General features: G+C 42.3%; 1 protein-coding gene across 1 annotated transcript; it reads left to right on the forward strand.

The window, feature by feature from the left end:
* The first annotated feature begins 304 nt into the window (after positions 1-304).
* On the forward strand, positions 305-23,477 carry ZFYVE1 (zinc finger FYVE-type containing 1). The gene is made up of 13 exons (XM_085224890.1): positions 305-719; positions 1,159-1,340; positions 1,477-2,013; positions 11,429-11,933; positions 13,894-14,108; positions 16,161-16,267; positions 17,212-17,320; positions 17,877-17,974; positions 18,089-18,206; positions 18,570-18,740; positions 19,529-19,709; positions 20,220-20,333; positions 21,359-23,477. The coding sequence occupies exons 3-13, from the start codon at positions 1,519-1,521 to the stop codon at positions 21,589-21,591; spliced, it is 2,346 nt and encodes a 781-aa protein (XP_085081016.1). The 5' UTR covers positions 305-719; positions 1,159-1,340; positions 1,477-1,518; the 3' UTR covers positions 21,592-23,477.
* The last annotated feature ends 3,098 nt before the right edge of the window (positions 23,478-26,575 follow it).

A 26,575-nucleotide genomic window follows, 5' to 3' on the forward strand; every position in this document is an offset into this window, starting at 1 on the left:
CTGGACCAAGTAGCAGAGCAATTTCTAGCTGCCTTTCTATGGATACTGATGCATCAGCTTGCTGAAGCCACAGATCCTGCTCCATTGAGCACCCATTGGCATTTCGGCCAGCCAGCCAAAATCCATCTGAGAGGAGGAAGAGCAAGCGCTGCTCCTTGTCAGGCCTTCCTCGGCCAGGCACATAAAGAAAAACAACGTGAGGGCAGCGTCGCTGTCCCGCCGCGGACAAGATGGCGGGCCGGACCTCCTGGCACTACAACCCCCAGCAGGCGCCGCGCCGAGGCGCGCCTCGTGAGGCCGGACTACAGCTCCCGGCGCTCCCGCCGCTGCTTCCCGTCTCCGCAGTGAGCAACAAGCCCGAGGATCCCCGCGATCAGCTGATCCCGCTGACAACAGCGGAGCGGGCACAGGGCGGTGGCGGCGGGCGCCCCGGTCCTGCCCTCCCTGCCCGCCGGGCGCCTCGCCTGCATGCTCGGGGCCCGCCCCGGCCGCCGGGGGAGGAGAAGCGGGCGCCCCGCGGCCGCCGAGGCGGGGCGGAGGAAGCGGCGGCCGGGAGCCGACTCCTTGGTCACCGGGCGCCGGGGGAGGAAGGGGAAGGCGGGCAGCCGCGGGACTGTAAACAATAGCCCGGCCCGCGGCGCCCCGCTCGGGGTCGCCTTTGTTCGGCGGCGCGGCTCCCGGCAGCGCGGCTCCCGGCAGCGCTCCGGCCGCGGCCCGAGGTAGGTGCTGGGCGCACCGCCGTTACGCAACGGGGCCGACGGCTCCGCACCGCCCGGCCGGCGCCGCCCCGGGGCCGCGGGCAGAGGTAGAGGCCGGGCCCCGGAGCGCGTCGCGCACAAAGGCGGCGGGCGCGTCTCCGGGGGCCGTGCGGCAGCGGGGGGGATGGGATGGAAATGGGAGGGAGGGGAAGAGAAGCCTCCTGTGACCGGGGCTGCTCGGCACCGCCGGGGCGTGCGGAGAGTTGGGGCTGGCAGAGCGCGTCGGGAAATTTCCGGCGAATAAATAAATACTGTGAACTCTGAAGGAGGAGCTTAGCTCGGGGTGAAAGAATTTTCTAGTATTGACACAACCCCGTGTGTACATATATATGTACTTGTGCATTTCTAATGGCTTTCTTTCTTCTGCAGTACTAATGTCTCTTTCTGCTCTTTGCTTTAGGGAAATCCTTGCCCTCATCTGCCCAGGGACACCTGGCTGGTTTTGTCCTACCATTGAAAGCAAGTCATGGAGTGAAAGAACAGGTGCCAGCATTTGGGTATAACAACAAATTAAACCAACCACATGCTTTCAGCTTAGGTGGGAGAAGAACTTCACCTGTGCCTAAAAGGGCTCCCAGGAAGGCAAGTTGATGTGTGAATCTCACAGAAACATCTCTTAGTAACTTAGAATTAAGTACGGACAGAATTCCTGTTGTTTTTTTCCCCTGTGAAAAATACTGAATTTGGAACTGACTTTCCCCCGTATTGTTACTTAAAGCACAACCAGGAGGGAAGATCGCTGCTTTAAAGAAATCTGAAGATGAGCGCCCACACGCAGACTGCAGAGAAGGGCCAGAACACGACCCTGCTCTGCCAGGAGAGCTACGTTTGCAGTGGGACAGATGAAGCGGTCTTTGAGTGTGATGAGTGCAGGAGTCTGCAGTGCCAGCGCTGCGAAGAGGAGCTACACCAGCCAGAAAGGCTCCGGAACCATGAAAGGACCCGTATAAGGCCTGGCCATGTCCCTTACTGTGACTCCTGCAAAGGTGCCAATGGGAACATCATGCATGCCAGTATGACGGGATCAAGACAGATAGCAGCGGTGAGGTGCCAGGTGTGCAAAATCAACCTCTGTGTAGAATGTCAGAAGAGAACGCATGCTGGGGGGAACAGGAGGAAGCACCCCGTCACCGTGTACCACGCTGGCAAAGCCCAGGAGCAGGAAGAGGAGGAGATGGATGAGGAGACCAGGAGAAGGAAGATGGCTGAGAAAGTTGTGAGTTTCCTCTTGGTGGATGAAACTGAGGAGATTCAGGTAAGAGCTACTGTAGCCTGTTTGACAGGTGAGATCCTTTGTTTGTATTTTCGTCTGATGTGTTAGGGAGATGAGTGATTAATGCTTGAAGTGTTACTGGCAGCAACAGTAACAAATTGTGAATGGCTGGTTCCTGGCACTGAATGAGTGTCTTGGGCCAAAGAGACCCAGTGGTTTCTCGAAAGGCAAGTTCATGAAGATCTTTCGTGTGGCAAGAGCCTCCTCTGAGACTCGGCAAATTCTCTAGGTGAGAGAATTGACTGTATTGGGCCACATACAACTAAAATAAATAACTCTACGTGCAAGGTGTTGATCATTCCTGAACAAAATTGTGTGGAGAGGAATGCAAATGGGAGTGCTGGCAGCAGATGTGACTTATGATGAGGAGTGGCCACTGTACCAAGCAGCATTAGTGGGAAGATGAAAGCACCCCACTACCTCTTTCACCACCAGTAAATCCATCTGATGGTTAGGAACAGGATCAAGTAGAAGTAAGGGTCCTGTAAGGAATCATGACTGTGGACCAGATGAGTCTTACAGATGCCATGGTTAAGCAATGTTGCTGGTCACAAATGTTGTTCCATGTTAGCCTTTGGCCGTCCATTTGGTATGGGTCTGGTTTGTAATGATAGAAATAGAACTAGGAACAGCTTCTCAGGAGACTATTTTAAGGACTAGCAGACAGTGCATGCATTTACTTCATTTTTCTGTTGGTCTTTATTTTTGGTAAGCATAAACACTTTACAAATGTAAAAACAACAGCATGTGAAAGTCATAGAGTGGTTAATTACCCAACTAAAAATTTGGTTTCATGTTCTGGTTTGATTTGCAACTTTCATGTTAAACCTCATTCAGGAGGCACTGAAATAAAATGTGTATTCACCTGATGGCTGTATCTGTGCCTTAATTTAACACGTTCATGCTGCCAGTCATAAAAAACGGGTGTACTGAGGCTTAAGGGGAGAAAGAATGATGGTGACTGTGGACTGGATGATGGAGTTTCAGGTGTCGAAGCAATCCTAAACATGTGTGCTTCCTCTAAGCACACATAAATTTTCATATAATTTGTGGCAGATGCAATTATCTCTTCAAGATGTAGATTTTTCAATAGTCTTCATCTAGGTTCTAGAGCAAGTTCTGAAATGCCTTAGAACAGGGCTGTCCTGGAAGACTCCTCACAAGCTGTGGTTGCTTCTGGTTCTACTGTTTTAAGTTATTTTTATACTCATGAATCTGTAAGCCTTATTGGGGCAGGCCTTTGGCTGCCTCTTGCAAGCAAGTGCTTTCCTATTTAAATGTCATGGGCAATAAAGCCAACTTCCTTATTGGAACTGCCGTGGTCCTCTATAAGGTGTTAACAACTTGATCAGAACAGGGTTGAAAAAGCTCTCTGAAAATGATCTTGCTTCTTATTGAGGTCCTGAGTCAATTCTTCCATCTTCAGTGATGTTCTTTTTTCACAGCTGACTGCTTATGTGACAGCTCACAGCCAAGTCTCCAAGCAGTTTGTAAGTTTTCAATTAAAAAGCTTTGAGCTTTTTGCACTTTGCAGACGTAACTGTAAGCTCAAAAAGCTGAGGAGTTCTTAGGCTTGCTTCAAATCCACTTCAAGGTGGGAAAGGTCCCATTTTAAACCATTGTTTCTGCAGCAGAAGTTTGGAGAGAACTGATTAGCTGAAGTTCATCCCTGTGAAGTGCAGGCTTCTTTGTGATGTTCGTATCACAGCACTGTATCTGAGCGCCTCAAAAAGAGATTTATTATCTCATGTAAGGAAGTGCTTCTGAAGGTTAAATTCAATCTCATTCTGCAAGTCTGTGAAAGAACCAGAGAGAGGCTGTTCCTCCTGGAGTCCAGCTGCTGTTGTCTTACACACCACACAGCACTATGTCTTGTGACTACGTCCCCAGCCATCTTGGCTTATACTACTGATATTTCCTTTCCTCCTTCTAGAACTGGAAAAAAACAAACCCTCTTCTCCATATTTTACAAATTGGCATCTTTTGCTGCTTGGACCCCATTCTTGGTCTTTTTCCTCAGGCTGTATTATAGTTTTGCAGTTTCATTTTGCACAATATTACATTTCTGGCCTTGTCTGTCACATATCTGAAGCTGACACTTCAGTCTAATTGTTCTTGATGACTGCAGCATCCATTTGTTAGTTGTTTTGGACACGTTCTATCTTCCATGTTTATCTCTACTCAAAGTGATATTGTGGTGACTGTTTCCTTAGTCAATTGCTTTGATCTTTGTCACTGCTCTCCTTTTTTGCTATGTTAGAACAAATACTGAATCGGTGCCTACTTCTCTTATAAGTGTAAATCTCCCAACTGAATCTTCTGTTCTGATAAAGTGTCCACTTTCATCTCTTGCCTCAAACTTGCTGAATTTTCGAACAAGCTCCATTTTATGATCATTAGGGCAGCCCTTTGCATGTGGGAGGCATTTCTTTAGAGAATTTAGAGAATCAATTATTTGATCACACTTTAAAATGTTATTTACACTTATACTGGTAAGGAACAACACAACAAAATGCAACAATGAATTCATGATTGAGGTTGTAATCTTCATTTTGAACTGTGATACTTTCTCACTGCCTCTCAAGCTTTTACACTGATCTTTGTTTCTTCCTTGTACTTAATGTTTATGTAGTTTCTGGAACAGCAGCAATTTCTGCTTGGTCTTTATACAACATGTTTGCAACAGAGTGGAGAGTTATGTGTTGGTTGTACAGTGAGCTCTTTGCTGCTACTTCTGAGGCAAGAGAGAAGAAGTGCTTAACAAGGCATAACAACAACTTGATAGCTTTATCTTGGGGGACAGATGTCAAGAGCTACCGCGGGATCAGAACTTTGTTGTCGTGCCATCAGTGGCTTCTGCTATAACACTGTGTCCAAAGCTGTAATTGAGGACGTGTAATTTATGCAAATGGCAAAAAGTCTTTTATCGACTAGAGCAGACAGGGAAAATGCTTGACTGTTACTAGTCTATCTTGGAGTTACTGATATTTGACTAGAAACTCTCTAGTGCAAGAAATTATCCATTCTCTGAGTTTAAAAGAAAATAAAATGAATTGACTTTATAACCTGTCTTATCAAGGAGATAGGGAGAAAAGAAAGTCTTTATAACATCCCCAGTAGTATAATTTGTATGGGAGAAAGTACCATATATTTATTTCTGGATCTGCATTGTGATATCCCCTCTGATGTATGTTTCTTTAGTTACCAAGGCATGGATAGCTACATTTCCTAGATGCAGCCCCGTTCCTGAGTTCTTTTTATTCTGGCTAGCAGGGTTAGACACTTAAAGGGTTAAGCTCTTTCCCTCAGCAAATACTTAGCAGGACCTATCTATTGCTCTGCAAATAGCTAGATGACAAAATGACCCACAGTCTTTATTTAAATACAGAGCATTTTGTACAATAACTGACTTCTAACAGTGTAGCAGTCCATACTCTTTGTGTCACCTCTTGTTAGAAAGTTGCGTGTACTGAATGATAGCTCCTCAGGGCGTTGCCTGCTTTGCTGCTGTTGCACCTGCTGTAAACTTGATGGAAGCACTGTTGTGTTTTTCCTTATCACATCCTGACTTGAGCCTGCCTAACTCCTAGAGATGAGACAATGGAGAGTTGCTAGGAACTACACTTTCTAATGAAGTGCTTTTTGTGGGTCAGTACAAGCTGGTTTATGTCTTCTCTGCTAAGAGAAGATCAAAATCTAAGTTTTGTTGCTTGCCATTGTAGTAAAACAAACAAACAAAACAAACATTTGTCTAACGCATACTGCTAGTTTCTATGACAGTCTTGCAGTCTTGCTCAACTTTTTGGGAAAATGTTGTTTTGTCTTTTTTTTTTTTTTTTTTCCTGTCTCCTGTGAGTTTCTTGGGATTTTAGTCCATGTCCTGTAGCCAGAAGAGTCACAGCTGGTGTATTTACCATGAATACAAAGGAAGAAGAGGAAATGTTGAAGGATCTGTATTTTTTAGGTCAGTGTGATCTATTGGATCAGAACTTGTAATATCTGTTCCTGATCCCTGTTGTACTATTGATGAATTCCTTCTGTTTGCACTTCTGAGAGCTTTTCTTGCAACAGTGCTTTTGGGATTTTTCCCATCCTGCTGTGTTACCAGTTTTGCAGTTCTGTCTTCTACAATTCAGTGCACTAGCTTTCTGTCCCCAAAATGAAGTAAGATGACTACTTTGCAATAGGATGTTGGGAGTGCTCTTTCTTCCCCAGATACACACCAGTATTTTGAAGAGTGATTTTAGAAGAAAGGAAAAGAGTAGTTCATTCAACAAATACGCAGCTCCTTTAAGACAAGGGATCTGGCAGAGTATTCTTCTCCAGCCCCTCTACCACTTCCATTTCCATCTTGCACCATCTTGCTTTGTACAAGTCAATGGGACACGGGTATTATTATAGTGCACCTTTTACTTTTTTTTTTTTGGGTTATTATTGCCTTGCTTTGGGATCAAATAAAGGCAAGTTATCATGTTCCCTTGACCTGTCCACCAAAACACCCTGCAGTTGGGAAAATAACTGAAGTAACTATTTTCTGAAAGTGCAATTGCAATGCAAGTAAGTTTCTGAATTCCCCTTGTAACAGGGACAGTGGTATCACAGTGTCCATGCAGGTAATTATGCTTAGTATTTAGCAAAGCTAATTGTTATGGCTGCAACTCGCTGACTTGCTGTCTTTTGGGTATGTCTCTCCAACTGGATGTGCCTCTGCTGCTACAGCTATGACACGAGGGTGGTAACTGTGTGACCAAATGACCATCTGGACAGAACTGAAAGAGTACTTAGAGAACAGGATAATGATCTCTACTGCTTTGTTTACAGTTCTCTGTAAGAGTTCAGTGACACTCTTGAAATAACATTATTTTGCAGTTGCATTTACCTTGAAGTCTGTTAATTTTGAGATCTTCCAAAAGGAAGAGGGGAAAATGTAGGTTTTCAGTTAGCAAATAGCTTACAGGTTTTTGTATAGTCATCCGCTTTCAGATGTTTTTTCAACTCATTTGTTATCTGCAAGGGTAGATTATCTGCTAAAAACAATATTTCAGTCAATATTCCCTCTTGGGTTAGAGAGGGCTCCAATAAAGTTAAATTACCTCCCATCCACTCGTAATAGTTGTTTTTATTTTATTCCCTCCCCACTTCCCTCCCCCCCTCCTCCCAAATGTATCCCCAAATGTCTTAAAGCCCTTGAAATAGTCTATTTTCTCAGTTAGGTTTGATATGCAGGATTTAACTCTTTCCTGAAAGAGACAGAGATAAGAGTCCTGTAACTGATAGACAACGGCTTCACTAAGGGACTGCCTCTGCCCTTTGCAGGGACCTGTATGTCATGTTGAAACTTGTTCTGTTTGTATGTGGACAAACCCATGCATTTCACTGCCCATTCTTGTGCCAGAGCTGTGGGAAGGAACAGGATAGTTTTTGTCTGAAAAGGATTTTCAGTTGGGTAACAGTGTTTTCATGGATGAGTACAAAGCCAAACAGAACAAATCTCAAAAGAACTCATGGCTGTTACTGCAGTCAAGGCAAAATCAGTGGGTCCAAATAAATTTCTTCTTAGAATTCAGACATAAGTGCTTTTTACATTGGAGCTGGACCTGCACCCAGTGCAGAGAATGAGATCCAAAACTGTATGCAGCTGAGGAGTGTTGGAATCTCACCTTAAATCCTCAGGGTTTGTCAGTCTCCACCTTTGATTTTCCTTCTTTGCATCCAGTGTTGGGTCACCCAGGGGTTGGTCCTGAGGCTTTGTAGGACTACAATCTTAAAAATGCTAATACCCACTGTTCTCTTGACAATGAATGAGATTACTGAAAATAAAAACGGTAACAATATTTAAGAGTCTGCTGGGTGAAATAATATTGTATTATAATTAATATGCAAGACCTCAACCTCTAGAAATGCACCTAGATTTTTGTTTTCAACTACTGTGTCATTGTGGCACAGCTGTAGTTTTGTGCATCACTTCCATGAATTTCAGCCAACTTTAAGGCTTCATAAATAGTTTTAAGTGGAGAAAACTGATTTAAAAATGTCAGATTCACTTCATGTGTTTTGCCCAGAGGCAGAGCTAAAGTTGTATGAGTACAGGTCTTTGGAAACTCTGATGTCCTTTATGCGTTTTGTTCCTAAGCTTTAATTTGTTATTGTTTGAATAACGTTTCCAAGAAATTCCTGGTCAGGAATGTAATTTTATCAGTTCTTGTTTCTAGACTTTTCTTAAACAGTTCTAATTTTATTACGGCTTGGAGCTAGGAAATGTGTTTTCTTAGGTATAATGCATCTCAGAGTATGAGTGACAAGGAGGATTGAGATCTAAATGCATTCCACAGTAATGTGGTGTGAGGTTTTTGTATCCTCTTTAGAGAGGACTCTAAAGCTTTCATTTCTTCCTGCTGAAAGCCTTCACTTTCAGTTTGATTCAACTCTGGCCAAATGACAATCGTCAAAGAAATGTGGTCCAAGGTGGAAAATAAGGCTGACCAAGATTCTAACCTGTGATGGTGTAGAAACTTTTCTTTTTAGAAGCTAATCTTTTTCTAAGATCCATAACAAAAGTGTAAATGAGTCTCTGACACTGGAAATGACAAAATACTTCAGAGAAATAGAAAAGGAATTGAAGAAAGATGACTCATCTTAGGTAGATGTACAAAGTTTTCATTCCTGTTTGTCATTGCTATGGGATTTAAGGAAGCTCTCATATTTACACACTGCTGTTCATGTCAGATGTGGAGCTCTTGAGCAGCAGGGGAGCATAACAGCAGTGGCAGCATGAGTTCTTTGCACATGCATCAGAAAGTGGTACCAAGCAAAGTTCTTTAGAGATGAGGGGGAGAAACTGAAGAAATAGGACTGGAGCCCCAAGTGCTTCAACACACATAGTGCGTCCATCCTGTCTTTAACGGTCTTAATGAAACTGCACAGGGGTTGCAAAGGGGTGTGACAACCCCAATAGGATAGGCTTACTGGTTCCGTGTCAGATGTGAGCATCCGGATGAAACCACTATTCAGGAAGCCCTGAGAGCTGATAAAGCGTGCAGGAAAGTACCCTTTTCTTGTTTGAGTTCTCAGCTTTTAGAGACCTATGAGAATATTGTACAAGCTGCACTTCAGTGTATTCGTGTGCTCCTAGGTGATGTCTGAATTGCTCCTGAAGTCAGCTCATTATTGACCTGGAATCAACTCTCCCTCTAGCTCAGCAATCCAACTCTTCTTGCATTAAGTTGCTCTGGCAGGGTCCATTGTTAAAGCAGACTGAACAGTGGCTGTTGTAAAGATTTGCATTAGCTTGGCCTGGGACAATCTCAGATACAGTGGAGTTTGTGTGAGCTGACTCACATTTCTTACTGGTGGGAATGCTTTGCAGATTACCCTTATCCCTGTGGTCCTTATGGTTCTTTTATCTTTTGACATTGCTGACTTAGCCCTTTGCAGACATTCTCTCAACCCGGTACCAGCATAATAACCAGTGCTGCCTAGACTACCTTAGCTGTTGCTCTTCCTATGTTTAAACTGCTTGGAGAAGACTGACATTTCCTTGTGCTGCTTACAGAGTGAATTACCAGAGTCATTAGGTCTGATCAGACACTGACTCTGGCAAAAAGCCTGCCACCCTTTTGGTGAGAAGTTTGGGAGGCAGGAGTTCCAGATTATGTTGCTTTTGACCATATTCCTCTTTGCTTATATACATTGATATTTTTATATAGCCACATCAGTGATTGTTTTTTGGAGCTATCTCATGAATCAAGAACTTGCTTTTATCCACAGAGGCATCTCCAGAGGTACTGATTGAAACTGAACCTGTCATCTCAGCTACCATAATGATAACGAGCCAATAATCACAGCTACCAAAAAAGCAGACCCTCTCTTATGTGTGTAAATTTTGAGTGTCTCAATGGCCTCCCACAGATAAAAGAAAATACTATAATTAAAGCATTTTCATTTCTTTATTTCCTTGTCTTTTGTACACTGTGAGACTGCCTTGAATGCTTTGAGCCAATGAGTAGCTGTTTTTCTTTCTGAACACAATTCCCAACCACAGCCTGGTGCACTGGCTGTTTTATGTTTTTCTTTCAAAGTCCGGACTCTGGAGTTGACCAGAGGCTGGATGAGTCTAAAACTCATTTATGATCCAAGAATAAACTTATAGGAAGAAACCGTTCATTACCTCGTGGCCTGTGTGGCTCTGGTATCATGAGACTTGCCAAGACTGCTTACTGAGGGGGTGGAGGGCGAGTAGCCAAGGAGCCTCCAGCCACTGAAGCAGTCTGAAGTCTGTGCCTTCTGGCTGCCTCGGATTCATTGAGATGAGGATTGTGATGGTGGAGATGCATTCAAATCCTTCTCAAAAAATGATCATCATATTTTTCCCTGTCATGTAGTATGTGGAGTAAAAACTTGTTGGAAGATGGAAAATCAAGTGCTAAGCAACCATAACTAGAAACATGAAATCTTTGATAGTCAAGGCAGGACTCTGTGAGGAAAACAAGAATTTCCCATATAAAGTCAGAAATTGTTTAATTGCTGAGTTTATCTGTTTCCTGTTGCTCTAGTATCTGAACAGAAAATGTTCTACTCTCTGTTGTAAATACCATGGTGCTTGTCATGGGAGAGTTGTTTTTGTTGTTGTATGGTTTTTATTTTTTATTTTTTTTTGTGAAAAAACAATACAGTAAATTATGAAACGGACTATTGCAGTTGTTGTATCATACTTGTAAAAGCCAGTATGACCTTCTTCAGTCACCTGGCTTCAGGGCACAGCTTTGCTGCTTCTTTCATTTTCCTTTTTGTCCCACAAGGCTTTGCCAGCTGGAGAGCCTTTATGAGGCTGTGCTTGGCAAACCAGGGGAGAAAATGTCTGACAGCCTCCTGCTGCGGGATGGATGCAGCATGGCTGAACAAAGGAAAGGGCTTCTTTTCCTTGAACAGGTGCTCAGACTCTGAATGGTGCAAGATAAGGTGACAAAAGCATTTACCTGCTCTGCACTTGAGTTCAGACGCTTGCCAGGAGACCTGTGCTACTGGGGGCATCTGCCACACTTCAGGCTTGAAGCAGGCAGGCTTGGCAGCAGGTTTTTGCTCTTATCTCTAAAAGAAGACTACCTCAGGGAGCTAGGTGACATTATAGTAGAGGCAGGTAGTTACAGTGAGGCATCACTTCAAAACAGCAACGTGATGAAATGGCCTACGTCCCATTGATGTGTATGTGTTACAAAGCTGCTTTCTAGTATTTTGCTTTTGAATCCTCAGTGCTTCAAAAACTTCAGACAATCTGAACACAAAGTAATTGCTCATTAGTGTTAGGAATCCTGGAACCAGCTATGCTGTCTGAGTTGTCTGCTCCAATTGCATAGCTATAATATTTCTTTTTTGTTGATGTTGTTGTTTTCTTTTGAAGGTAAGGAATGAGGAAGACTTTATTAAGAAACTGGACTGTAGTCCTGACCAGCATCTAAAGGTAGTGTCCATCTTTGGGAACACAGGGGATGGCAAGTCTCACACCCTTAACCACGCTTTCTTCTATGGCCGGGAAGTCTTCAAGACATCTCCAGCCCAAGAGTCCTGCACGGTCGGAGTCTGGGCAGCCTATGACCCTGTCCGCAAAGTGGTGGTAATTGATACAGAGGGCCTCCTGGGGGCCACCGTGAACCTCAGCCAGAGAACACGGCTGCTGCTGAAGGTCCTGGCCATCTCTGACCTTGTCATCTACCGTACTCGTGCTGACAGGCTCCACAATGATCTCTTCAAATTCCTTGGTGATGCCTCAGAGGCTTATTTAAAACATTTCACCAAGGAGCTAAAAGCTACCACAGCCCGGTGTGGCCTAGATGTTCCTCTGTCAACTTTGGGTCCAGGTGTCATCATCTTCCATGAGACTGTGTACACCAAGCTACTGGGCTCTGGTAAGTAGGCAGTAAAAAGTGACTAACTGATATGCTAGATGCTATCAATAGATTACCAGGTTGCACTGAATATTCAGTGCTCTTTGCTACCACGCAGAAGATGTGGTTTGAGTTTTGCTCTCAGTAGTTCCAGTCTGTGAGCCAGGCTGTGGCAACAGCAGAGTGTTCCATAATGGTGGACTATCCTAGATCAGCTAGAATAATCCTCTTAGCCAGCTGGGCGTTGGCACTGGCTGGTCATGATGGGAGTTCTGCCAGCCTTGGGAGGGGTCATAATGCACGATCCTCAGTGTGGGTGATATGTCAGGCAAAGGTGAAAATTGACACCCTGGGATTTTGGCAGGGATATAGAGGATCCTGTTGCAAAAAAAAAAAAAAAAAAAAGGGGGGGGGGGAAGGAGGGGTAGAGAAAGGCAATTAAAAAAGCCAGGCTATATGTAGATACTAGGAAGAGAAAGAATAGTAAAACTGATGAGTATCAATACAGTACCTTCAACCTACTCTTTCAAATTCCATGAGTCAGAGTGATTATGAGGCCAGTATGAGGTTGGGACTGAGATTGTGGTGGTGCAGAGTTGATGGTTTGACACCATTTTCTCTGTGTGCATATTTGGTATGGACAAAGCAGCAGGACTGGCACGGTATTATTCCCATCACTTTCAATGTTCTTTACCAATGCTTTCGATTTAACTTGTGCTTTACTGGATTATGTGTATTTCAATTATTTGTTTTATTTGCATGTCTGAGTGAAATATACTCAGACATGTCAAGGCAGATTTTGTTTTTGACTATGCAGGGATGTAAGCTGCTTCTCCTGGGCTCACTTCTTCCATATTTCAAAAGAAATGATGAAACCTTTCTTCATTCCTTCTGTCCGTTTCTGATTCTTTGAGCAAAAGCCCTTATGAACTGGCTTGCAGTAAGACTCAGTTCTGCTACCTGTGAACATCTGGGAGTCTTCTATTGTGTAATGCCACAGTAGCTCCCTGCTGGCCACACTCTCATTTTGGCCTTTCTAACTGGTGAGATCTTGAGCTATTAGAACTTGAAATTCTATATGATGATTATCTGAGTGCCTTTTTAATTATCTTTAACTTACCTGCCATGGCAGTTCCTTTTGTTATGTAGCAATTTGCTTATTAGCAATGGAGAATTTCATATAGTTCTTGAAGTTTGACGCTTCATCAGGTCAGATTCAGTGACTCACAATGATCGTTGCTCCCGTGTGAAAAGTCAGAGGAGTGGGGAAAAAAAAAAAAAAAGAAGAAATGTTTTCATGATCACTCTGATCATGGTAGGAATAGGAAAGAAAACTTATAATATGTGGGTTTGCAATAAGCTGCAACCATCCATCCTGACAGATAATTGCAAGATGAGTGTTTATGGTTTCAGGACAGGGAAGAAGAAACCTGTGTTATTCTGATACGTACAGCAGGTGCATGACAACAGGCAGAAAACAGTGGTCAGCTCTATGAGATCCAAACTGTTGTGGCAGGTTATAAAGCGCTTCACGTTGTACTAAGGGTTGGTGGAGACTCAGTCTTCCTTGCTCATATAAGGTTCATGTCCTCCACTTAGCAGGTGCTAGGGCTTGCTAGCTCTTTTCACCAGACTGTAACTTAGTATAGCAAGTGTGCTGACATGGACTTGTGTTATATCATGTTATAAGTTGATTCTGTGTTTCCAAATCTAGATGTTCCAGTTTTACCTGTGAATTTGCAGTCTCTATGAAACCTGGTCTTAGAATCTAAAACTGCATATCAGAAAAGAGTCTGCTTTTGGAAACAGTTTTTGTTTTTCTTTCTCTACTTGTAAAATGTAATGATAGCTACATTCCAGATGTGTTAGAAAAATTAATTAGGAGAGCTAGCACAGTGTTGCATATGAAAGTACTGTGCAATTTAAATGTGTATTTTAAACCATCAGTTGTTTATATACTTCCTGATGCCTTTAAATACAGATCATCCTTCTGAAGTTCCTGAGAAGCTCATTCAAGATCGGTTTCGGAAGCTAAGCTGTTTTCCTGAAGCTTTCAGCTCAATTCATTACAAGGGAACAAGGACGTACAATCCTCCAACAGATTTCTCTGGACTTAGGCGAGCTGTGGAGCAGCAGCTGGAGAACAATACAACTCGGTCACCTAGACAGCCTGGAGTTATCTACAAAGCATTAAAGGTAAGTCCTCTAGTTTGGAGATCAGTTCATTATGATCTTTACTCCTGTCACTGTTGCTGGTAACTGTTAGTTGCAGCTAATAAAGCTAGAGTAAGTGAACTAGTGTCAGAGAATGGCAGATATCTGGAAATAAAGCAAGTCTTTGAAGGTAATGATTTTGTGTAACAACCAAGTAGGTTAGGTAGCTTTTACTTTAAAAAAGCAAACAACAATAATAAAAACAGCCAACAAAAACCAAGAACCACCCACCATAACTGAGGCCCTGTGATGTCAAGAAAAGTTGAAGAGCAAACCAAAGCAAAAGCAAAAAAGTGAGCTGGGAAGAAACTTATTGGAGAAGAAAAAACAAACGTATGCTGTGAGTGGTGAGCATATAATGACAGTGATTTACAAACAGGAGGCCCAGAAGGAATTATTGGTGAAATTCTTCAGCACAAGGGGGGAGAATGCAAATAATTTAGAGGGAGTTAATGATTTGCAAAGCATAACATTGAGTGTAGTGTAACCCAAGGGCTAGGAGACAAAAAGGAGGAAGGAGATGTGTTAGTAGCTAGGAAACTAGATAGGATGAAGCCAAATATTGTATTGTTTCAGAATGCAGCATCAGATCAGAAGGCTGATGAAAAGGAATTGGTGGAGAGAGAAGCTGGTAATTTTCTTCGAAGGCTCACCCTGTCAGAGTGAAGGAGGGATTTTCAGGTCTTAAAAATTTACAGTTTGGTCTACAGGTTTCTCCATATTGCTGTGTCTGCCTGATTGGCAGTGTATTCTTATTGGCCTGGAAAAGCATTCCTGTTAGCCAAGGATGGGGCCACTGGGAGCATATCTGCAGAAAGTGACAGTGTTGGTGGCCTTCCGGCCACTGAAACAGATGATTTCAACTATCTGGTACTTGAGTTATCTGAAATGCAGAAGGAAGCATCAGCATAGCATATACACAGTTCCTTGTGCTGGGAGCAGACAGTCTACAGGGGAAAAGCAGCTGGAGTGGTTAATAATGGTTAATAAAACTGGATTTTCTAAGAACTAATTGTAATAATCAAGGAAGGAAGTATCAGATATAGCTGCTAGTACACCTCAGTTCATGTTGTTAAGATGGTTGCTGTGTTCACATCGCTACTGAACACAAATTCACATTTTTGCTTTGCTTCTTGAGGGCATAAGATTTGCTAGACATCTTTGTCCATCCCCTGTAACTTTTGAATCCTTTGGCCAGTATTAGTCAAGTTTGAAAGAGATCTTACTGATAATTTCCTTGAAGTTCTGCGAAATCAGAAAATAATTGCTTTGTCAGTGCTTACATATCTACTTGTTTTTGTCATAACACCCAACAAAACTGAAAAAGTTTTGTCTGCCAAGGCTAAGGTGCTCCCAAGAAATGGGACAAATCCCTATGTCTTGCTTCTGTAGTTTTACCAGCCTAGAGAAGAACAATTATTCAAACAACCAGAGGAAAACTCAAGGCAGTAGTTTGAGTTGAGGGACAGGGAACATTTCCTCATGTTCTGTTTTCTAACATGTACACGGATCTTCAAAGTCTCCTGTAAGCTTCCACAATACAGGCTCCTTTTAGTTAGAGGCAATGGACTAGAGCTGAAATGCAGGGTTCCAACTGAACATCAGGAAATACTTTTTTGCTGTGAGGTTGACTGAGTAGTGCTACAGGCAACCACCCAGAGACTGTGGAGTCTCCTCCTTGGAGATGTTCAAAAGCTGCTAGGACTTGGTCCTGGGCATTCTGTTCTGAATGGCCTTCCCTGAGCAGGGTGTTTAATAGGATGGCCTCTAGAGGTGTCTCCCAATTTTAACCAGTGAGTGTTTTAAAAGCATTCAGCTTATTTCAATACAAGCACAAAATTGTCTCTCTTGATTGGTTTCTAATTTTTGTCTTAGTTTCCAGGTTAGCAAGACAGAATTTGTTAGCTGTGTGCCCTCCCTCTCTCCGCCTTTGCTTCCAGAAGAATCACCCATTCTTTTGTGGGGAAAAATTTGTAAAATGTTTGTATTGCTCTCAGTCCATTCCAGTTTCATCCATTCTTCTCTGTTTCACAGGCTCTAAGTGACCGGTTTAGTGGGGAAATCCCTGATGACCAGATGGCTCATAGCTCTTTCTTTCCAGATGAATATTTCACATGTTCCTCTGTTTGTCTCAGCTGTGGGTAAGTGGATGACAAAGGCACCCTCATTCTTCTAAAAGATAGTGTTGTTCTGGTCATAGGAACTTTATATTCTTCTGCTGTAGATGTTTTGACAACTGACATATCTGATAATAGATAGTACAGACAGAATTCTTCTGAGATTAGACACGTGTTAATTGGATGGCTGCTATTGCTGTGTCCCAGCTGCATATGATATGTGGCCTTTGCCTACACTATTTTTGTGAATTGCTACAGACCTCTTCTGCCCATATCCTTTCTACAATTGGTTCATGAGTAACTTGACTGAGAACTGTACATGGGGCTTAGAAGGAAAGAATGCCTAAGAAAATCTGACCTGACACCTACTACAATGATTTCTTTTTTTTATTAAATAAACAGTATTAAAGCATACATCATTACAGGACTACACTGTGACTAGTCAAGCCCCAGGTTTGACTAGAGTTTGGCTTGTAGCCCTGTGGAAAAAGCCTGGAGACTGAGCCAGCAAGTGTTCTGAGTCTGTAAAGTACTATAGCAGTACAATGTTACTATGGCTGAAGAAGTGTTCTCTCTTAAATATACTGTAGTGCTACGTTCATACTCTTTTATGTTCGTTAGAGAATTCCTAGCAGCTCTTTGGAAAGGCTGCAGTATTAATACTGTTCCGGCCAATTTCCAAGCTTGATTTGCCCTACTAAAAATTATCCGTGAAATTTAAATTGGCTACAGTGATCATTTTCTGTACTAAATTGTTGTGTGATGTTGCTTTGTATTGCAAAGCAGCTGCTACAGCTCCTTCCAAACAGCCTGCCTTTCAGTGATAGGTATGTGACAATGTTGCTTTATGTACAGTTGTTGGGGTTAAAACACCTATACAAATGCAAGATAGTAACATAAATGAACTCTTACTGACATCTGTTCAGTATCTAACAATATCAGCGCATGGCTTGCTCTTGTATACTCAGGTGTGGCTGTAAGAAGAGCATGAACCACACAAAGGAAGGAGTCCCTCATGAATCCAAAAGTCGATGCAGATACTCTCACCAGTATGACAACAGAGTCTATACTTGCAAGGTGAGTAGAGACAACAACAGAGTCTGAAGAATAAAGAAGGAAAGGATGCCTCAGTGAATGAGGAACATCACAGGCATGGGCCTGTTTTCTTGCATTACTCTGAATGGGAGAGTTGCCCTGGCTTTGACAAGGAAAATTAATTCCTGTTGAACTTGTATTTTTTGCTTAAAGATCATCACCATTACAAGTAACTGTCACCTTGCTAGCTAAATTGGGAGCCCATCTGCTCTAAACGTGGGTGATATTAACCTTCTATGCACTGCATGCAGTTATTCTCTTTACTTGCTTATGGCCATTGCTTGGTATTAGGTAATTTTTCTATGGGATGTGCATAGGATAAGAAAGGTTTTCGGCCATCATCGTGGTTTTCAGTACAGCAGAGATATTTACCAGATGTAATAACTGATAGTGGTTTCTTTCATAGGCTTTAATGAGTGGCCTCTTTGTTGTGGAGACCACTGTAAGCCAATTGCATGCTTTTTGCAGCCAAACAGCTGCAATACCTAGTGTCTGGGATTCCAAAGAATGCAGTTTTAATTGATCCTTTGTGTTATAGGCCTGCTATGAACGAGGAATGGAGGTTAGTGTGGTGCCAAAAACCTCTGCTTCCACTGACTCACCTTGGCTAGGCCTTGCCAAATATGCTTGGTCAGGGTGAGTACTGCAGCTAAGATCTCTGTGCTGCCTGTTGCTTCTACTCTGCCTAGTGTTCTGGACTTTCAGTATCTCACTGAGATCACCTGTCTTCCTTTAAATACTCTCCTACAGATATGTGATTGAGTGCCCCAACTGTGGAGTGGTGTACCGCAGCCGACAGTACTGGTTTGGCAACCAAGATCCTGTAAATACTGTGGTGAGGACAGAAATTGAACATGTCTGGCCAGGGGTAAGTCTGGTTGCTGGATATTCTGTATCTAGCATGTGTGGTGGTTATTCTGTACTTCGGAGAAAATGGCTCAATGCTCATTAGAGCAGGTTTCTTAGAGCAGGTCTCTTGTCTCTGTTGTTTAGAAGAACCTTTGCAGGGACTTCTCATTTTTTGGCTGTCTAAAATTGGCACGTCAACTGTTTCATGAGTACTTTGTATGAATATTACACCATTATAACTGTGTTTTGGAGTGGAGCTGGTGAAATTTTTATCATGCCTGCTGCTCAGTGTAATGGCAGCAGTGGGTTGTGGAGCCACCTGCCTTTGAAAAAATCAGGTTTCCCTGATTTTATTCTCAAATTAATGCCTGCTTTATTTCAGACGGATGGCTTTCTGAAAGACAACAACAATGCAGCCCAGCGTTTACTGGATGGGATGAATTTCATGGCACAATCAGTATCTGAACTTAGCCTGGGACCCACAAAAGCTGTGACCTCCTGGTTAACAGATCAGATTGCCCCGGCTTACTGGAGACCCAACTCTCAGATCCTGGTAAGTAGCAGCTGCTGTACTTCCATACTGTAGAGAAAAGCTTTGCATAGCTAAAATTTTTTCCTTATCTTTTTGCATTTTGTATATTCCAAATACTACTTGTTTTACTGCACCAAGTCCTTGTCCTACAGTTTTGGAAAAACTGAATTGCTTTCAACTTTTTCCATTCTTGACTTAGTCAGAGGAAGAACGAACAGAGATTCTGCCCAGCCCTGCCATATAAACAGTTTTCTCTCTTCTTCTTGTTACCTTTTCTCTCAGCAGAATCATCATTAAAAATCCTAGCTAGCATGAACTTGCTCTTAGAAGCAAAGAATCAGTATCTTAAATCTCGCTTTTGTGGTTGATAGTGCTATTTTTGTAAGTGCAGAGATTTAACTCTGGTTTCATACCAGTTGCGCAACAACTGAACCCAACAGTTGAACTAGAAAGGGATTCTCTGTGTCTTAAAGGAAACTGTTAACTACCTCAGTGATAAAAGCCTTCTGAATTCTTACAACCCTCTGAGACCTAGTACCCACCATTCAGCCCCACATGATGTGGCTGTAATTGTTTGTGGTTGTGACTGAAGGGATCATAGCAACCTATTGGCTTATCTGCTGTATATACACCTATCTGAGTCACTTCCTTGATGTGGGGCTGATATTACACAAGTCTTATGTGAACTATATTTATCACAATTTCACTCTGAGTAATGCCATCCTGGGATTCTGCTCTTTATTTTTCTGCTATGAGACCCTTATGGAAGATCAAGCTAACAGTTTTTCTTTCTACATTATCCTGATCAGAGTTGTAATAAGTGCAACACGCCTTTTAAAGATAATGACACTAAACATCACTGCCGGGCCTGTGGAGAGGGCTTCTGTGATGGCTGTTCTTCCAAGACCCGTCCTGTGCCTGAGCGAGGCTGGGGACCAGCACCAGTGCGCGTGTGTGACAACTGCTATGAAAACAGGGGCATCCAGTTAGGTAATTTTGAGTTGACTGTGACAGAATTATCCCTGGGAAATGGTCTGAAGTCTTTATCCTTGGCTCCTGGATCACAGTTCTCACTGGGTGTGAACAGCATAGTTCAAGTTGGATTTGGCTTAGAGCTTTTAGTATTGAGGCCCAAGAGCTTGATGACTTTTGGCAGGAAGAGGACCCTTGCAACAAGTTACCAGATATTTTACTCGCTGATAGAGTTACTTTCTAATTGGATCTTTGCTTCCTTTTTCCAACACCTGTTGATGGTACAGAGTTGACCATCAGAGCAGAGATGCTGCTGGTTCAGTAGTCTGTGTTTTGTACTTTTTTTCTGAAATAAAAGCGAAAACTTTGCAATCAAAAATTGGGGATTTAGGTGATAAAGACTGAGGAGAGATCCCAAGCTCTCGCTTGGGTTTGCTGCTTTTGGGTTTTTGCAATGCAAATGAACTGAAATTTGGCAGAAATTGTGCTAGAAATAGACACTGAGCCCTTTATTCTTGTGCCATGCAGATGTGGCTGAGCTGCCTTCAGATGAAGAAGGGGGCACGCTTATTGCCAGGAAGGTGGGGGAAGCTGTGCAGAACACTCTTGGAGCAGTGGTAACAGCCATGGACATTCCCTTAGGTGAGTTCTGCTCTCTTTTGATAAATCTTATGTCTAATTGATTTCATAAGGTAAAACTTCAGACTAAACTTTAAGATACTGTATGATATGCTTGCACTTCCAGTATGATACTGCTGTTGGTTGAGAGTTCTAGAGCTGATGTTTCTCCTTGATTTTCAGCATGCTGTTTCTGCAGTCTGTAACTTCTTTTTTCTCCCTGTAGTTCCAGCCTGTGTGTGTGAACTGCAAATAATTCATGCTGCCCTGATGCATCTCTGCAGTGACCTACCGGTCAGTTCCCTAAGGAATGGCCAATTAGGAAGCATTTTGTCAGGCTTGGTTTTATGCCAGAGATGCAGAGTGCCTTCAAATGTGTTCGTGGAAACTGCTGTCATTTGGTACTTCTGCTGGGGGAGCTGAGAATTGAGCTGTGCAAGCTTGTAATTATGGAAATGTGATCAGTAATGTGATCCTTAGTGATGACCTTAGTACAATGAGAGTTTGCTGCTCTTTCATGTGCTGGGTAGCAGTTCAGGCATGTCATCAAACACCTTTCATCTGAATCTTCTGTTGTTGGAATTTCCTCCTATTCATTGCCCGTATCATCACTTTGTTATTTTGCCTACAGTGTGTCCCACCATCAGCTGTGTGGGCTGTTCGTTGGCTAACTCAATGAAAGGAAGAGTAAATATCTTCCCCAGTTTAGATTGTACACATGTTTCTGAATGTTTGGCTGGATGGCTGTTTTCTTGGCCACAGTCGAAACTGAAGTTAGGAAAAAGCAATTGTCTCAACTTCTGAAAGTGTGAGTAAGGGAAGATACTAGAGCTTAAGGAAAAACAGTGTTCCTTTGAGGAGGGGTGGACAGAACGTTTAGGCTGTTCTGTCCATCTGTTACACTGAGGTAGTGTCAGTAGATTTTATTCCCTGTGGCAGTGTTACGACCTGTAGTGTGTGAAGATTTCCACCTTCGGCAGAGAAGGTATGGAGGTGTTCTTCATGTGCTTATTTTCACAAATTTTCTCCCCCTGCCACTTCCTCCATAGGTCTGGTAAAAGATGCTGCCCGACCTGCATACTGGGTACCAGACCATGAAATCCTGCACTGCCACAACTGCCGGAAGGAATTCAGCATCAAGCTCTCCAAACACCACTGTCGGGCCTGTGGCCAGGGATTCTGTGATGAGTGCTCACATGACCGCAGAGCGGTTCCTTCTCGTGGATGGGATCACCCAGTCCGAGTCTGCTTTAACTGCAATAAAAAGCCTGGTGACCTTTAACCCCAGGCTCATCTCCAGATCTTTGCAATTCCTTATGTTCTCAGGGTTACAAAGGAAAATATTTGGTCTCCCTTTCACTTCTTAACCTTTTGCAGCCAGAGTGCATGTTTCCAGTCTTTGGCCTCCTCTCATGTATTATATCCATCTTGGAATGCTGGGAATGAACTTCAGTTCAGCTGTTAGGTTTTAATTACAAACTAACTGGGGAAGGGAAGGAGCTCCCTTGTAAATGAGCAAACCAAAATCCAGTATATTTTATTCCAATTTAACTATATATATATATATATCTATATATATGTATAATTTAGCATATTAAGAATGCAGTTGTCTAATGAAGCTTTGAGTATTCCTAGTTCAAATGATGGATGATGGTGTTCCTTGCCATGTTGAATCAGACGTACAGCCTTCTGATTCTGCTTCTGGAATGTCTTACTGATCATGATGCCATGTGAGGAAGGTCTGGACTCCGTGCTGCCAGGGAATCACAGGCATCTCCAATGCTGATTGTATGAATTACACCTGGTAATTCAAGCAACCCTGCATCTGGATGTGCCATGCTCCTGGCTGTTCATTAGAAAGTTTGTTTGAACTACGATATGAACAGTGGTCTTGCAGTGCAAGAGGTATTAAGTTGAAATGACCCTCTGGTAGAGACCAGTAGAGCTTTTAAAGGTAAAGCAAATCATATGGCACAAGGCAAAGCGTTCTGAGTTTGCCATCTTGACTTCAATACCAGATCAAAAGGTGGCAGGGTCTTGCTCTCCCTGGCAATGTTCTCATATACTCAGGTTTTTTGTTTTTTTTTTCAGGTTTGCCAGCTTGTCGCAATTAAGTTTTGTACAGAGCAGAACAAGAGAACAAGTTGTGTAGGCAATTCTGAGATAAGAAGTTTGATTTGCTTGGGTTGTGATTTTTCTTTTTTTCCCACTTTTGAAAAAGATCTCTGATTCTATGGAACCTCTGGGTTCTCAGACATGGTTGTATAGAAAATGCACAGATTTGATGTACTTTTTTTTTCTAATAATATGAGCTTATGAAACCACCTGGAAAATGGGAACCTTTCTTCTTTGCTCCTAGCAAGTGGCACTCACTGGACTTCATCCTTTTATTAAAGGACTGCATTGAATTCACTGATTTTTATTATCAAAACCACGACTTAACCTAATTAATACTGTCTTGTACTGTGGATTTGTGGTTCCAGTTATAAGAAGTAAGAGACCATTGTGGATTGAACTGCCTAAAATTATTTGTTGTTGACTTATATAGTCAAGAATACTTCTACCACAGGAGACTTGTCTCTTCTTGGAGTGGCTGGAATTTGATGCAATGTCCTGAAACTGTGGTATTTTTTCCCCAGCTTATTAAATGTGCTCTTGTGTAGATGAGTGCCCAATACCCTGTTTTAGGCCTGTATTATTAAATTAACTGCTATAAAAGACTTTATCTTCTGAACAAGCATTCTGACTTTTTCCTTGTAAGGAGTAGTTCTCACTTGTCTCTGAAAGAATGTACAGAGTGATTGCCCCTTCGCAACTATATCCAGCCAGCGCATGGAAGTAGATTTGAAGACTTCCAGGACACCTTCTGTACTGACCAAGTTTTCTGGGGACTATCTAACATTTTAATAAGCAAAGTCTGCCATAAACTGACAGTTGCCCAATGGAGGGCACGAGTAGGTAGAAATCCTCTCTTTAAAACACGTTCTGCACATCCAGCATAATTGTGTGCTTCAAAGTCGTCTTATTATTTTAATGGGCGAGCAATGTGTTCTTGGTTTGTAGGCTGTGCTCTGTGTGCTGTTTATGCATGAGCCTTTACTATCATGTTAATGCACAAAGAAAGCAGCCATGACATTCCTTGTATAAAATTGTTGGCATCTGTTTCAACACCTTGTCTGATTTTGTCTTTCCATGTCACAAACAGATTTACTGCTCAGTCTAAGAGGAAATATTGTCTAAACATTTTTAGTATATGTGCTACCTTAGCAATTTAGCAACTTGAAGAGTACATTCTTGATCAATTATCCTGAAGCTGAATCTTTTATACTGTTGCTCATTGAGTCAATTTTTTTTTTTTTTTTTTTTTTTTTTTTGTGGCTAGCTTGCAGCAAGCTGAAATATTGAGAGGACTGTTTGGGTCTTTGTTTCTCAAAATGAGGAGAAAAATATCTGTGAGATTTAAGCTCACTGGAGTTTTCTGTGGATAAGAGCTTTCCCCTACTCTACTTTTATTGCATGCTGTGAGTAAACAGCATAGAATATGGATATCAAACGGATTAACTATTTAAAGGGGATAGATGCACATTTTAGTAGAGCCCAACCCTATGTGGTATTAACTGTTAAGACTATCAGGATCCTATAAGCAAAAGGGCTCTAAATGGTGTCTTTGGACAGAAAGCTCCACAGGAAACTTAAAATCAACAAATCTGGGGGTGATGTGGGGACCACTGAAGTATTTAACAGGGAAGCATTTTGTGCTTGGAGTGGGACTGCCTGAAGACAAAAGTTAATACTAGCAGTAGAAACGTGTGACATGTATTCATGAACTACTGGGAGAGAGGCTTTGCTTGCAGAAGTGTGGGAGCACCTAACCAGAGTGAGTCTTTGCAAAATGTCTGCACTTGACAGCAGCCTTTTTGGGGCACTGCAGAAGCTCAAACAAAGAGTGTTTCATAATGCCATTACTGCGTTATGAGACAGGTCTGATACTTCAGTGTAAGTCCTGTGCGAGACGTGAAGACTACTGGTTAGGTTTAGCAAGATGTAACTGAGGAATGAAATTCTAATGCTGAAAGATCTTGTTTAGTTACAAGAGTAGGGATGGGAAGGGGTTGTTTTCCAGGAAATTTCCACAAGATCATTGTGTATCTCACCAAAGATGAATTAATGACTTACCATGAAGTACCCATCAGAGAGGATGATAATGTGTCATTTGGATCAAATGGAGTTCACTGCAATGTTCTTATGTCACTAGTTAAAATGAATATGCTGTACTGGGATGATAACGAATTCAATTGGTCTGGGATGTGGCATGATAAAAGCATGTTCTGAGTTACAGAATGATTAGACAGTCTGATGTAAATCTTTTGCCAAAAAAATGATGTCAGATTGGTTATCGGTAGATCAAACATCATCTGCACCACCTCTGATTAGAAAATGCTCTGAAAAAACATTAAAATAAGAATCATGTGAATTAACTGATGTGCAAAACACTCTTGAAAGCACACCCAAGTGAAAAACTAACGAAATACCACAAAACAGGACAGGATTTCCAGAGGGAGAAATGTCTGATGTGATTGCTCTGATGGATTTGTTTCCATTATAATTACCTACTCCAATTCAGCTCAGAGATTCACCTTCAAACAAGTGGTGTGTTTCCATCTCTTGGGAAGCAGATATGTAAGCTTCATATAAATGTGCATGTTTTCAGTTGGAGTATCTACCTGAAACCTTTGATCCAAACCTGGCTTACATGCATACAGGTGTACCTGAGACTTGCAGCAAGGGAAGAAGCTGGCCAAATAATAGGGGCTGTGGCATGTAGCTACTACTGGGGTCTTGCACAAGAAGAATTACCTTTGTCTTTCACCCTTTTATAATTATTTTCTGTTGTATTTCCTGCTCGTTCATCCTCCTGCCCAGTTCCTTGCAGGTGAGGTAGCACTTGCTGAAGTTTGCCAGTGTATCATGTATGCTCCCCGTTGTGTCACTTGGGAACTGGACCTTTGGTTGTGTTCTGGTAAATGTGGTGATATCACTGGCTTTTGATGTCAGTAATAGTTTTTGTCGAAATGAATGCTCATGATACTAGGTCCGCCTGGTATTTATGCTGGCTGCCTGTCTGCTGTGGCTGTGCTGAGACATTCCCCTCATTGATCTGGGGAGTCTGGGCTTGAAGGTTGCAGGACTCTAGCTTCCCATCTGCTGATATAAACTTTTTCTTCTTTTGCTTCCAGTATAACCATCCATAAGCAGATTTAAGTACTACTACTTAGATTTTGCAGCCTTTTGCTTTTGTATTTTGTTGTCAACTGATGTTTTCAGTCGATACAATGTCACATATTGTGGCTTTGTCCTTGCATTTAATTTATCACTGATGGCTGTAATAGAATTTGGCACTAACGGATATGCCTTTGCCAGTAATTTGAGAACACAGTGTGATTTGGACAAGCGACTGAGCCGTCTGTTTTTTGTTCCCTATTGCTTTAGCTGAGCACTTTTTCTTGGTAAAGCAATGTCAACACGTATATTCTGTTAACACAGCACATAGCAGCGTATGTCATAGAAGATTTTTGTTCGCAGTGCAGGCAGATCTACAGTGGCAATGCCAAAATAAATAGAACTTACTATGAGGGCTTTCAAAATCAGCAGTATGCTGTGATAATCGGAAAGCTAATGTGGTATCAGAATGATAGAACTGCAGATAGGAAAAAAGCTGTTTGAACAAGGAAAGGCTAAGTGATCTTGATTATACTCTCATACTTCACCTACGATGGTTTCTCTGTTTTGTGCCATGGCTTCCATTTTTGAACATGAAGCTAGTTGTAAAATGCTTTAAACTATCTACTCCAGCATCTTTCAACCCCTAGCTCTCCCAGAGTCCTCTGTCTTGAAAGTTCTTTTGGGTTGATGTTGACTGTTTGCTTGCATGCACTCTCTCTGAGCCGAATCAGTTACTAGCAACTCAAGGTTTGGGGACACAACCTGATTTGTCTGCTACCACATTATAACTTTTCTGGAAGGGGCTGTAGAAGGACATCGAAAGACTGTGCTCACCTTGTGGTGTAAATTCCCATCTCTTTGCAAGAAATGCTTTATTTTCTGGTGCTATTAGAATAAGTCATGGTTGAGCTCAAAATGTAAAATGCCAGAGTGGAATTTTGATAAATGGCTTAGCTTAGTCTCTTAATTTTGGCTTTCTTCAGGATAGTAGAGGAGGGATGGCCATGAAGCCACGTATTTCAGTAAACTGGGGACAACAGGAA

This window comes from Meleagris gallopavo, chromosome 5 (assembly GCF_905368555.1).
Source record: "Meleagris gallopavo chromosome 5, MGAL_WU_HG_1.1, whole genome shotgun sequence".
Taxonomy (NCBI): domain Eukaryota; kingdom Metazoa; phylum Chordata; class Aves; order Galliformes; family Phasianidae; genus Meleagris; species Meleagris gallopavo.

Excerpts from the sequence above, each read along its gene's own strand:
- ZFYVE1 (XM_085224890.1), top strand. The coding sequence starts at position 1,519 with ATGAGCGCCCACACGCAGACTGCAGAGAAGGGCCAGAACACGACCCTG. Across the intron at positions 17,975-18,088 it reads GCCAAATATGCTTGGTCAGG|ATATGTGATTGAGTGCCCCA; the intron begins GTGAGTACTGCA and ends ACTCTCCTACAG. Across the intron at positions 18,741-19,528 it reads GACCCAACTCTCAGATCCTG|AGTTGTAATAAGTGCAACAC; the intron begins GTAAGTAGCAGC and ends TATCCTGATCAG.